The sequence below is a fragment of the Pocillopora damicornis genome, chromosome 11, assembly GCF_964200805.1.
Source record: "Pocillopora damicornis chromosome 11, jaPocDami1.2, whole genome shotgun sequence".
NCBI lineage: Eukaryota > Metazoa > Cnidaria > Anthozoa > Scleractinia > Pocilloporidae > Pocillopora > Pocillopora damicornis.
Window position 1 is genome coordinate 22854835 of NC_142680.1, and position 13095 is coordinate 22867929.

At 37.3% G+C, this 13095-nt stretch overlaps 1 protein-coding gene across 1 annotated transcript; it reads left to right on the plus strand.

Moving 5' to 3' along the window:
• The first annotated feature begins 416 nt into the window (after positions 1-416).
• Positions 417-12831, plus strand: LOC113678343 (kinesin-like protein KIF2A). The gene is made up of 28 exons (XM_089187740.1): positions 417-948; positions 2158-2252; positions 2591-2695; positions 2777-2831; positions 3435-3533; positions 3705-3771; positions 3925-4017; positions 4155-4203; positions 4656-4710; positions 4893-4948; positions 5089-5147; positions 5478-5525; positions 6081-6171; positions 6678-6741; positions 7214-7305; positions 7393-7458; positions 8021-8097; positions 8490-8564; positions 8927-8991; positions 9200-9288; positions 9390-9455; positions 9608-9652; positions 10152-10219; positions 10336-10486; positions 10628-10732; positions 11115-11190; positions 11529-11591; positions 12043-12831. Exons 1-28 carry the CDS (start codon positions 891-893, stop codon positions 12120-12122), a joined length of 2112 nt encoding a protein of 703 aa, XP_089043866.1. The 5' UTR covers positions 417-890; the 3' UTR covers positions 12123-12831.
• The last annotated feature ends 264 nt before the right edge of the window (positions 12832-13095 follow it).

Below are 13095 nucleotides of genomic sequence, written 5' to 3' on the forward strand. Positions count from 1 at the left end.
CTTTTGGTTTTTGTGATGAAACAAAGTGCATTATGACGGTTATGTGACGTTTTGCGCACGTCAGGCCCGCGGTTGCTCTGTGACGTTTTGCACTCGCAAGACGCGCGCGCGTACATGATTCACTGAAAGGACTGTGGGAGTGACTCATTCAGTTCGGTGTTGTTTTATTGTTCGTTGTTTGATTGATTACGATCTGTGTCACCGGAGAATGTCACGATACTCAAACAGAAGTTTTCTTGTGTTCCCGAAACCTATACTACAGTTTTGACAAAAAACCGCGACACCTCAGCACAAAAAGCCGTAGTCTAACATTTTTTTGTCGATATGCAGTCCTTCGCTTCCCTCTCTCCATAGTTAGTAGAGGAGACTCCTCTACTAACTATGCTCTCTCCAACCAAGTACGTAAATTTTGCGAGCGCTTTTGAAAAGGGTCTTCGAACGTTTGGTCTGAGTTTTAGTAGTGTCTGCTAATTCCAGCGTGACTACAATACGATTTCCTCTCACTACAATTTCATTCCCATTTCTCTACAATATAACTTCCTCTCACTACAATCTCATTTCTATTTCCCTCTATCCAGTCGAGGCTCAGGTTTGGGCGACCTGTCGAAAAGAATCACTTTTGTAACTGAACTTTCCCTGTTGAGCCACTTGTCCCAAATATTCTTGAGGACGGTATGGTACTTGTTATACAACATTCGTCATGGTTACGTGCCACCGCAGTTTGATTGCGGGCCTAATCGTTTCTTGCAAATGTAAATTTTTGTTTCTGCGCTGGCGGAGAGGATTTTGAGCGGAAAATCTGAAATACAGAACCGAATGAGCCACTTGATCTCTGCAGATCCCAACTCTAAGGATCGTACTTTTGCGGGAAACTGTAAACAACTGCTGCAATGGACAAGTTTGGTAAACTTGTGGTGGGGATTAAAGTCGACATTCAACGGACTGATGGTACGTGATAAAGTAGTAACTAAGTGTTGTCTGCAGTTGACGACAACTTTTTGGCCTTGATACAGACTCAGCCTATTTTGACTCGTTTCTACATCCTTTTTTTCTCTTTCACTAAATCTGCTACAAAGAGATTTTACTTGTGTAGTGTTTCTTTACGACATTCAGTTACCCGCGAGCGAGTTTAAAATTTTAGTAACCTTGGATGATCGATCGCATTTATTTGTCAACGGCGAACCGGTCCTTATTTCGCGTGTAAATAACTCAAACTCTTAATATTTTCCCTGGTAACGCCTCGTTTCATGATAATAATTTTTCTGCAAAATTTGCTCTCCTATTCAAAGATCTGCTTCCTTATGCTATGTTAATTTTTTTATGAAGTTTAGGACTAAAATACGGTTGCCCAGGTGTACATTTTAGCCAAGATATCAATAAGAGAGGTGTTCATCGATTATTTACACTTGCAATAATTCAAATATTGTGATTATTAATTCAAACAACGCTTCAGTCGTCTAACAGCGTTATCAATGTACTCCCGTGGTGTCTCCTAGGAATTTAAGTCTTTGATCTGTTTGTGTATCTTTGTCGAAGTACCGAACTGCCCAGCGTGTAATATTTAGCTTATGTATCTAATTATAGTAGTTGATTCAAAGTAAGATAAATAAATATTTTAGCCTGTTTTTATTCATTTCTTTGTTTAGTTCTATTGGTCAAAATCCCCAGTCATTTTAAAAATACGTAGATTTTTTAACACTTGTATACATTGCATTCGTCAACGCGTTTTTCTTTCAGAGTGTAACTGGGAAAAAATATGTTGATTTTTTTAATGCAAATATCCCGATTTTGAGAAAAAAAATTGGAATTGTTTTAGTAATAGATTCATTTTAAAAAATAAGAATAAAATTGGGGATGGTACATTTTCTTATATTAAGCACCCTTGTGCCAATTGTGGAGACAAAAATTTATATAAATTTAAGATATAAAAATTAGATGAATGATGATAATTAATTAAAAATCCCAGCTGGTGGGTATCAAACAAGTTAGCTATTGAAAAAGCACAACAAGAAGGTCAGATTGTGATGTGCTTTGAAACAACTTAGGTCAAGCAGAGTGGTAAAGTTGAACATTCTGGAAATTAAGAAACTCCAAATCCATCAAGCTAACAGACTAATGGCCAGTGCCTTAATGTGATAAGTTATCTTTTTCTTCTAGGCCGTGTCCATTCATCCATGATAAGTGGCATCAACCTGGACACCAAAAGTGTGACTGTTGAGTGGTATGAAAATGGAGAAACAAAAGGAAAAGAGGTGAAAACAGTTAACCCTTTAACTCCCAAGATCTGATTGTTAATTCTTCCCTGTAGCTGCTACACATTTCCTTGTAAATTAGTTATGAGAACTTGGTACTAGATCAAGACAGCAGCTTCTACCTGATAAGTTTTAATATTCTCATCACCTGTTTGCTGAAGAATGTATGGATATTGTAGGGAGAAGTTTTATGTTAATCAATTCTGGGAGTTAAAGGGTTAATATAATCGTGGATCATGTGACAGAGATTTTTCATTCTCCTTCTGTTTACAGGCTGTCATATCAAAAGAAAGTATGAGTTTTTCAAAGCGGTGTGCCATTTTTTTTCTTTAATACAGATTGAAATTGACCAGATCTTTGCTCTGAATCCAACGCTTGTTGTTCAACCCAAACCAAAGCCCACTCCATCCAACAAACGGATATCAACCACACCCAGTAACAAGGTAGGAATGGAAAAAGTTTTTCTTTGTCGCGTTATCTTATTATGTTATTTATGGGTGAAAATACCTTTCCTTCTTTTTTAGAATGCAAGGAATGAAAATCATAGTGCTCCTTCACCTAAAGCTCATCCACAATCAGGTTATTGTTTGTTTTGAAATTTAATAATAATTGATACAGTAATGTAAGTGAGAGGGTAATGATCCCATCGATGTCCTGTTACTCTGTTAAGACCTGTTCCTATCCATCAAAAGACTTTCATTTTCTTCATAGAGCTGAAGTTGAAATAAGAGACAAAGTAGCAAAGTGTCAGCACACTGATGCTAGTATCTGGTAGGCTTAGCATCAAGGGTGCCACACTCTGGTGCAGAGGGGCACATTGTAGACTTGGCTAAGTCATTGTGTTGTGTTCTTGGGCAAGACAATTTGCTCTCACTGCACTCTTCTCCACCTAGGAGTGTATAGCACATTGAAGCAAAATCTGACAAGCTGGGGAACAGAAGGAAATGAAGGGGAAGGGGAACAGTGGCCATGGGAATGGAGGGGCTGGGAATAAGGGGGAAACTGAAGGGGGAGTTAGGGAACAGGGGAGCATAGGGGACAGGGGTCCAAAAGGACATGGGGATATGGGTACATGGACAATGGCAATATTTCTTGTTGGAAAGGAAACCCATGTAAACTTCACATTGTGGACATATTGTATTGAGTGCTGAGTTCATTGAATCTTTTTCTTTCTTTTTCTAGCCAAAGTTGAACGTCCTATGGCTCTTAATCTGGCTAATGAAGATGATGGAGGTTCTCAGATGGAAGTAGCACAGAAAGATAGTGCTGAGTCTTATCCGGGTACAGAAAGCACCTTATTGTTTTGTTGTCACTGTTTGTTTGTTTGGTTTCCAGCGCAAAAATTTCGAAGCCACTATACATGTACAAAGAGTGTGCTCCTGTAGAAAGATTTTTGAAGCACACCTCTCAACAAACAGTTATTGAGAAATATACCTGCTTGAATTTTTCCAGTGAACAGAAGACGCTCCAATTGTGTTAAAGAGATAGAGAGATTGAAAAAGAACAGAGAGGAAAGAAGGTAGGCAAAGTTCTTGGGGACCAAAAGAATTAAAAATGCATCATTAGTGAAATGAGAGTCAAGAATTTGGTCAGCACTTACCAGAAGAAAAATCTTTGGATATTGAATATTTATGAGCATTTGAATTTTGAATTTGCTTTGTGTACCATTCAGAGCTCAACAACAAGAGCAAAGAGAAATGAAACTTCGACTTCAGCAAGAGGTGGATCCTGGAAATCCTAATTGGGAATTTATACAAATGATAAGGTGTCTTAACCGTCAATTTTAATTTTTTTCTCTTTTTTTGACAATTTTCTCTTGCACAGTCAATTACTTTTTTAATTAACATAGACAATGGATCACATAATGACTAATGAAGAACCTCTTTTTTTTTCAATCAACAGGGAATATCAAAGTGATTTAGATTTTAAAGGACTAACAATGTCTGACCCGGTAGGTTTTTTGAAATTGTTAATTAATTTTCTTTGTCTTTATTCCAAGTGGTCAAAGGATGGTGATGAATTTTAACCATTTAACTCCCAAGATCTGATTGTTCATTCTCCCTTTTAGCTGCTATACATTTCCTTGTAAATTAGATGTAAGAATTGGGTGATGGATCAACTGAGAATTAACAACCTCTCCCTGATAGCTTTGATTATTCTCATTACCTGTTTGCTAGAAAATGTATAGATACTGTAGAGAGAAGTTATATGTTAATCACTTCTCACTGAGAGTTAGAGGTTATTTTTAAATACTCTGAAAGAAGTCAGTATCTTGGAAGTTAGTCAGTAATGGCTGCCTGGTTAGTGTGTGCCAAGATTTTATTTCTAACACAGGAAAATGGGAAAATAGGAAATAGAAAAACTTCATGTTGTCTGTGTTTTGTTTTTTTTTTTTTCAAACAGGTGATGGACCATCAGATTTGTGTTTGTGTCCGCAAACGGCCTCTGTCAAAGAAAGGTAACAGACACTGTCAGGGTTCATCAATACAGTTGACGTCTTGAATACAGGGCACCACAGAATGGTTTAATAATGATTAAGAGTCCTTTTTATGTTTTATTTCATTGTTCTTCATATTAGAATGAAAAAGCTTGGCTCAATGTCATTGCAGTCAGATTATTTACAATTTTATGTTTGTTTAGAACTCACCAAAAAGGAAATTGATGTTATCATTGTACCCAAGGGTGATTATTGTGTGGTAAGTGTATGCACACTTGTTTAATTGTGAGCTCAATAATTATGTTTGTGAATTGTAGTACATGCACTGACTCAGTTCTCGGCAGGAACATGTCTCCTTTTTTACCTTGATTTAATGCTTTTTTTTTTTTCTTTTGTAAGGTTCATGAACCAAAACTGAAAGTTGACCTCACAAAATACCTGGAGAATCACAAATTCTGGTAAATGTTTTTGTTGTTGTTGTTCTGTATTCAGAACAGTTAAGAATTTTTTTCCATGTATTGATTCACTCAACTTCTCAAAACTTTATGTATTCAAAGAAACCTTTAATGAGAACTCTGTCTTTCCCATTCGTTTTTCGATGTTTACTGTTGGTCTCATTGGGCTATCAAATTGTATGTTTTAAAGGACAGTCTTCCCAACTATTTATTTTCACAAATACTTCCTCCCTTTACCGGCTGATTTCGTCTCGCATTTGTCTCCCTATGCCTATGACAGAACAGATTCCTTCTTTTAAACTGTGATATCGTTGTTGATTTATATTTCCATAGGTTTGATTACGCTTTTGACGAAAATGCGAATAATGAATTGGTATACAGGTAAGTCTTAGAGCAATTTTAAATGGAGTATCGTAGGTAATCCGAGATTGGATTGGTTTAGCTTTACTCCGCCCAGTGATTGGTCCTAAAAAAAATGCGCCGCTCCCACAACCAATCAGATGCAAAACTAAAACCAATCCCGACTTGGTCGCCTGCGTTTTCTCGCTTTTTCCCGCGCTTTGGGCGGTTTGCTGGGTTTTACTTTGAGTTCTTATTGGTTCTTAATGGTATGGAACTTTCTACTGATTATGTATTGGTCCTTGCGATAAGTTTGGTTTTGATTTTACAACATTTCATCGAAAAGCGCTCTATCTACTTAACTTTGTAATCGTAATTCATCAAAATTAAACTTCCGGATTACGGTTGTATTTATAACCTTTTTCGTTTGTACAGATTTGTAATCTTTTCACGAAGAATAGCAATACCTATGAAGGTACTTGATGCATGAGAATGCAGAGATCTTGGTCGAAAATTTAATGGTCATACCGCTATATCAAGGCCTAAAAGCCTTCTAAATCTTATCTTTAACCCATCCAATGCCCGTTGTATTCCCAGATACACAGCCAAGCCGCTTGTGGACACGATATTTAACCAAGGAATGGCGACTTGTTTTGCATACGGCCAGACAGGCAGCGGAAAAACTCACGTATGTTTTACAGTGTATCACATTCTTTCTCTGAATGTCGATTGAAAATCCAAGTAATATAAGCTGCTGAAAATATCAACGAAGCTCCCTGGAGGGACAAAGTTATGATTCATAGTATTTTACATCCAAAATCTGTGTATAAACGCCTTGTTACTGACCTAAGATCAAGACCATTTGACTTCAGACTTGTCTCTCGTGTTAAACGCTGCGAAATCCGCTAAATGAATGAACATTTCTACCACTTGAGATTGCGGCAAATTAATGAGGGTTATGGGGTATTCGTCAAATGCACTTGGTGTAATATTAAAGTATTTGGGATTTTTAAGTGGCGCACTTTGTACTAGGCAGTTTCAGACGTACAGTTAGTAAAACAGAGAAAAATGGTAAAAAAGCGCGATAGATGAGGTAGAGCGACAAACGAGGGAGGTTTTTATCACTACACGTTTCTTGTAAGAAAGAAGTAGACACGATTCTTAATTTTATGTGATGAAACTTTTTTTTTCCAGACCATGGGCGGTACTTTTACTGGGAAACAACAGGATTGTACCAAAGGAATTTATGCTTTGGCAGGTTTGTCGTGCTTTTCTTTCTAATTTTTTTTTCTTTTAATAGAGTCGAAATAACCTTCGCTCAGCTTAAAGTTGGGAGAGTGCAAATTTTTGCTTTGTACTCCCGAGGTTCAGAGAGAGCGTTTTTCGATTCGGTGTCACAAGACTAAAACAACGTAGGCATAACAGCCAATAGGAACATTAAAAAAAATTGCAAGCAGCCAATGAGAAGTCATTTTTGGAGGGAAAACAATGCCTGAAGCGCGGGAAAACGTGGGAGACAAGGCTGTGGTTGGTTTTATCTTTACACCTGATTGGTTGGGAAAGGTGGTGCGAATTTTCTAGAACAATCAGAGCACATTGAAGCAAAAGTAATAAGAACCCGGAATACTCTCAACATTTAATTGAAATCTGCCCAGTGGTAGTATACGAAAGTGTAATTTTCCGCACATCTCACCTTGTTGAGTTATGCTTTTCATTCTGTTTCCTTGCAGCTACTGATGTGTTCAAATTGAGCAAAGCTCCCAAACACAAAAACAAGGATCTTGTTATTTCAGCAAGTTATTTTGAGATCTACGGCAGCAAGGTAAAACTAGTTACAACTTGTATTGTTGTTGTGGGAGAGCGGGTCATTAAATTAATTTATTAATGGTCTCTCTTTATGCGCTTCAAGGTTTTCGATTTACTCAACAAGCGGAAAAGATTAAGAGTTTTGGAGGACGGCAATCAGCAAGTTCAGGTACAGTGTGAAATAATAAATGTTAATTCCCCTTCCCTTCCCTCCTCCGTAGTAAGTCCTTCTCTCACCCATTCCCCCTGAACAAAATCTCAACAACAGTTATGATCTGCCATTGTTTATTTAACAATTATTCCACGAGTGCACGTTGGATATGAGATAATAGATAGCTATAATCATCTCATATCCAACAAGCGCGAGTTTAAATTATTGTTTCATTAAAAACGCCCCAAACTAAAGATAAATCTTCCCAACTTTACTTTTGTAAGAACAGACAGAGTGTTACATTTTAATTTCCGTTTAACTCGTCTACATGCGCCCGCATGGTATAATGGCTCATAACCCATGATGGCTAAGCCAGTGAAAACTCTTGAATTGCATCGTCCAATGATCCAGTTTTTAATGAACAGTATTATAAATTGTAATTCTTTGAGTTTAGGTAGCTATTCGGTACAAAGCACACTTTTGCATGGAAGTCTGTTTTGCATGTCGTTTCTGTTTTCAATCTACAGGCCTTGAATAATCTTGAAGTCAATTTTTCACAACGTTTTTTTTCCTAAATCAGGTCTGTGAGCTGGAGGAAAAGATTGTAAATTCTGTACAAGATACACTGAAGCTTATAGAGCTTGGTAACAAACTCAGGTTAGGAAAGAGTCCTTGTATATGATTGGTCTGATTCCGTGTTATTTTGGACCCTTCCGTCTGATTCCAGACGATACTGTTTGATTTCGGGTAGATCCATCCGATTTTGGTCGGTTTTGTGTCATTTCGGAAGGTTTCGTTCGACCTCCGACTATTTCGTTTGATTTCGGACGGCTACCGCTCGAGATTCCGAAAAGATCGTTCCGATTTCGCACGGATCCGTCTGATTTCGGATGGTTCCATGTTTTCATTAGAAAATTTACCTACCTATTGACATACATTTTAAATGGCTTAAAATTTTATTATGTACTTGTATAAGTTAGTGGTTTAGCTATTTATTTATATATATATATATATATATATTTATTTATTTCTCTGTTTATTTTATACAGAACATCTGGGCAAACGTCAGCCAATCAAAACTCGTCCCGTTCTCACGCTGTCTTTCAGATTATTTTAAGAAAGAGGTTAGTTACCATTACATAAAGACTCTCTTCTCTTCATTGCTTGTTTGTTCATCGCCATCTTGGGTCATTTGGTCATCTGGGGCCCGTCTCTAGGAAAACCTCTTTTTTATCTTGTTTATATTCAAGGTCGAGATGTTTTTTGAACTGATCTTGTGAGCTTAAATCCGTTCGTAGATTTAAATTCTTTAAAAAAAGCTTCAGGCCCGTGAAGTTAGCTTTGAGCAACGGCCCTTGAATAATCGAAGCCCGGAATTTCGGATTCTGCATTCCGATGCTCTAACACTGAGCCGCGGAGAGACTGCCTATAATGAGCCAGGTCATTGCTAGGTTCATGTCTTACCAATATATTGTTTAACCTGTAGAGGGTACAGGAAAGATGGTGGTGGAGGCCAACTCTATGGAAAATTCTCACTGATTGACTTAGCAGGTAGTTAAAGTTGTTATCTCAACTGGACACATTTTTTTTTGCGGTTAGCCTTTTTGGTTCGAAACTCTTTTTATTCAGATTACTTTGCATCTTAGCTCTTTCGTTGTTGTTGGTTTTTGTATTTGTTGTTTTTGTTGTGGTTGTTGTTGTTGTTATTTTGGTGTTTTTGGAAGACTTAACTTTCATGTTGTCTATTTCTATTTTTCAGGAAATGAACGAGGAGCGGACACATCAACCGCTGATCGGCAAACGCGTCTCGAAGGCGCGGAAATTAACAAGAGTTTACTGGCTCTGAAGGTTGGTGTCTAATCATGGTTAAGTATGCCTACTTTGAAAAAATTTTCTTTACAAATTGACGATTTACGATAACCTCCTGTTCATCTTTGTCGTATTTAAAGGAATGTATTCGAGCTCTTGGACGCAAAGGAGCACATCTTCCTTTTAGAGCCAGCAAACTTACACAGGTAAAAGGAAAGAATGAAACAAAAATTTTGAAAAAGCCACAGATAGACAGAAAATCAGTCAATCGACATCAGTTAAACGACATATCCTTTCTCGTATCTGTATAGCCATTGGTGCAAGGTTGATAAAAATTGTTGTTGTCCTGTTCCAACAGGTTCTGAGAGATTCCTTCATTGGTGAAAAATCAAAGACTTGTATGGTATGAATTATTCTTTATTGTTTTGTAAAATTGTAGTAATGAAAATTGTTATTATTAGTTATTAACAAAACAGTTTTTTATAGTATATATTAAATTTTTAAGAACTACCTATTAAGATAAATAATCATTAAAGTTTTAAAAAATCTCAAAATTGTTATTGATATTAGTATTATTATTGTAATTGTTTATATTATTATTATCATCACCATTTTTATTATCAATATTGTTAGTGTAATATTTTATAAAAAATTATCTTTTATGTAGAATTTTAGAAATGAAAATAGTTATCAGTTATTGACAAGACAGTTTTTATTGCAAGAACTACCTATTGAAAAAATTATCATTGAAATTTTTTAAAAAAATTGTTGTTCCTATTATTATTATTATTATTATTATTATTGTTATAATAATTATTATTTATTGACCCATACAACATGGGACCCCTCCACAGAAGCTAAACCTTTGAACCTTTAACAATCTTATTTATTCTTATTTTTAGATCGCAATGATTTCTCCTGGCATGAGCTGCTGTGAACATACACTGAATACTTTGCGTTACGCAGACAGGTCAGCTATGACGATTATTCTCCGCTCATAGTCTTATTTCTTCTTTTGAATAAAAAAGAACATCGCTATATGACAGCTGCGTTTACATATTAATTTTATGGTTTTCAACTCTTCAGAGTCAAAGAGCTTGGTCCAGAGAGTAATGCGAAGAAGAAAGCAGCACCTGCCGATGGTGGACATGATGACACGAGCGCTGAAGACGTGTCGGCCCTCTCTGATGGGAGACACCTTAACAATGTAGATCTTGCTCTTCTTTGCAATCACAGCGTAAGTGCTCTTTGTAAAATCCTCTTGGAGATGATTTGAGTGCTTTTCGCTTGAATGTGTAATTTTCAGTTCAAAGTTTGCTTAATTCAAAGCTCACAAGAAACTGCAAGTTAAAGGTTTGAAGGGTTTTCTATTTTCCAGGGCTCTGGTGAGCAGTCGCAAGAGCTTTACACGTTCCACGAGGCAGTATCTCAGCTGCAAGATGCAGAGGATAAGTTAGTGGACGACCACAGGAAAAACATCGAGGTAAGAGGGAACGAACGAAGTGTCCAGAGGGTGGTCAATATTTTTCAAGGAGGGGTAGGGGGGTTCATCGTCAGGAATTTCTGCGCACCTCGCATGAAATGGCGCAAACCGCTGCTCTACCTTGTTACCAGTGGGCTCTTGTTGATGCGGCGCCGACGATTCTTCAGATTCGTGCCTTTTCGACTCTTGAACAAAAATGTATATTATTGTGTTGAAAAAATGTTATTTCCTAAAGGGAGGGGGGGCAACGGAGAATCTCCTTCCAAGCCTCTTACGCCCTTAGTGCCAAGTAATGTTACTCTTCGCTAAAGCTAAGAGCGTTTGTAGGTAAGAAAAACTTATGACCGGAAAGTTTGTTGAATGTAGTTCTGTCCATAACTAGGAAACTAAAATGCTTTTACAAGAAGAAGACAAGTTGATCGAAAGAGTAGATATGGATGTCGACTACAACATGGAAGGTAAGTCAACACCCAAACTATCTACCTCTCTGTCTGTGTATCATCTTGGTATCGATCTTTCTATTTATCTACCAATCATTCTATCTATTTATCTATCTGTCTACCTATCTATCTATCTACTTATCCATCTATCTCTCTCTCTACTTCTCTATCTACCTTTCTATCTATCCAGCTTTCTACTTATTAATCTGTCTATTTACTGATATTATTAATATTTACTCTGTGTATTGTGGTAGTTTTGGTTGTCATGAATTTGTTTTAACTTTTAACCCTGATGTTAATTGAAACCAAAACCACTCAACGATCCTAAAAGATTTGAAACTTCCTTGATTTCCCAGACTACGTGCGCCGATTGGATGAGCTGCTGTCCCAGAAGATCGAAAAATTCACGCAGTTACGAGGTAAAAACCTTATCTATCCTGTACTGCTCCAAGGACATTTATTTTTCCTTTTAACGTGCCCGCGTGGGAATTCCGTTAAATTTTCAGCTTTTTAAAAGAGATATTTCTGGTGTTTTATGGTCATGTACAGTTCTCAGAGAAAGATGTTTTTTGTCTCGTAACGAGCGTGAGACGGAGAAAAAATTCTGAGTCGCCATGAGGTATCGAACCTAAGAACTTCCGATTCCGCGCTCCGATGCTCTACCACGGAACTGCAGAGACTCTATGGCGAGTAAGGCCTATTACGAAGTTCATACATGACACGCGCCCAGCATACTGCTGGGATCAGCGATGTCGAAAGCCTCATGTTTGTTAATAGAATAAGAGAGATGTAAGTGTTGAGCTCGGTAAAGAAATAGAGAAAGATGTTTTTTCTTCTTGTCATGAAAAAACTTGTTCTATTCTCCTTCAGAAAAAGTCAACAAGTTTAGAAAGCAACTCGAAGAGGAAGAAATGGCGAGCAGGAATATTAGAAAGCTACCAGGTTATTAAGAGAAGTAAAAATACCTGGATACCCTCGGTGGAGTAGGGAGCTATGCGAGCCATACCAAGCAGACGACGGCGAAGGAATATGTCATGTTATGACGGTGTTGTCCCATTCAAATTTTATCGAAGGGAACAGTATTTAAAAGATTTATTGCACAGTTCAAGAAGTATGGAAAGGTCTACGATGTAATAGGTGTTTTTTGCTAGTGGACTTGTATATTTATTTATTGCATGGAATCTTTGAGAGAAATTGCTTTTTAACGAGTGATAGGACAACAGATAGTCGACCATAGCGTATTTTGATTGAGTGTCGGTAAATCTCAAATAGAGGTATCAATGCGGCCAATCAGAGCCGAAGAAAATGTTTCAAGGAGCCAATGGGAACGCACTGCCAGAAGCGCGGGAAAACGCATGCTGCTAAGTCGCTGCATGTGATTGGTTGAGAGGTTATTGAGAAAATGCCTCGACCAATCACGGAGCGAAGAAAGCAAAGCCAACACAATTCAGGATTATTATTGACGTCGCTCAATTAAAATAATTATCTCTGATGTTCGATGTACTATATTGTTTTAAAATGCGTTTGTACAAATGTTAGATCACCGTTTGTTTATTTCACAGAACATACCGTCTCTTCACACGCGTTTAAAACTGAATACCTTGCACTCAGCTTGTTGTTCTGTGTGAGAGAGAAGAATGAATAAACCTCCTAAGAGCAGACATGTGTCTCAATCTTTGCCTTAGAATTTTAAAAGTTCCGGAGAATGAAACACTTCCAAATTACTGCCTTTCTGATCGGCAACAATCGATGCGTTTGAACTCAAGCTCAAAGAAACTTTCCGCATAAAATGATTAACAGATAAAAACCATTTCTTTTGTGGTATGGCTTTTTCTGAATGGCGTTCCTTTACGTAGAGTCCCTATTTCAGACACGCGCTTTTTTATTTTCTTCTTGTTTTTTGTTAATAACAGTGAGAGGTAA

Excerpts from the sequence above, each read along its gene's own strand:
- LOC113678343 (XM_089187740.1), top strand. The coding sequence starts at position 891 with ATGGACAAGTTTGGTAAACTTGTGGTGGGGATTAAAGTCGACATTCAA. Across the intron at positions 4,204-4,655 it reads GACTAACAATGTCTGACCCG|GTGATGGACCATCAGATTTG; the intron begins GTAGGTTTTTTG and ends TTTTTCAAACAG. Across the intron at positions 10,733-11,114 it reads ACCACAGGAAAAACATCGAG|GAAACTAAAATGCTTTTACA; the intron begins GTAAGAGGGAAC and ends GTCCATAACTAG.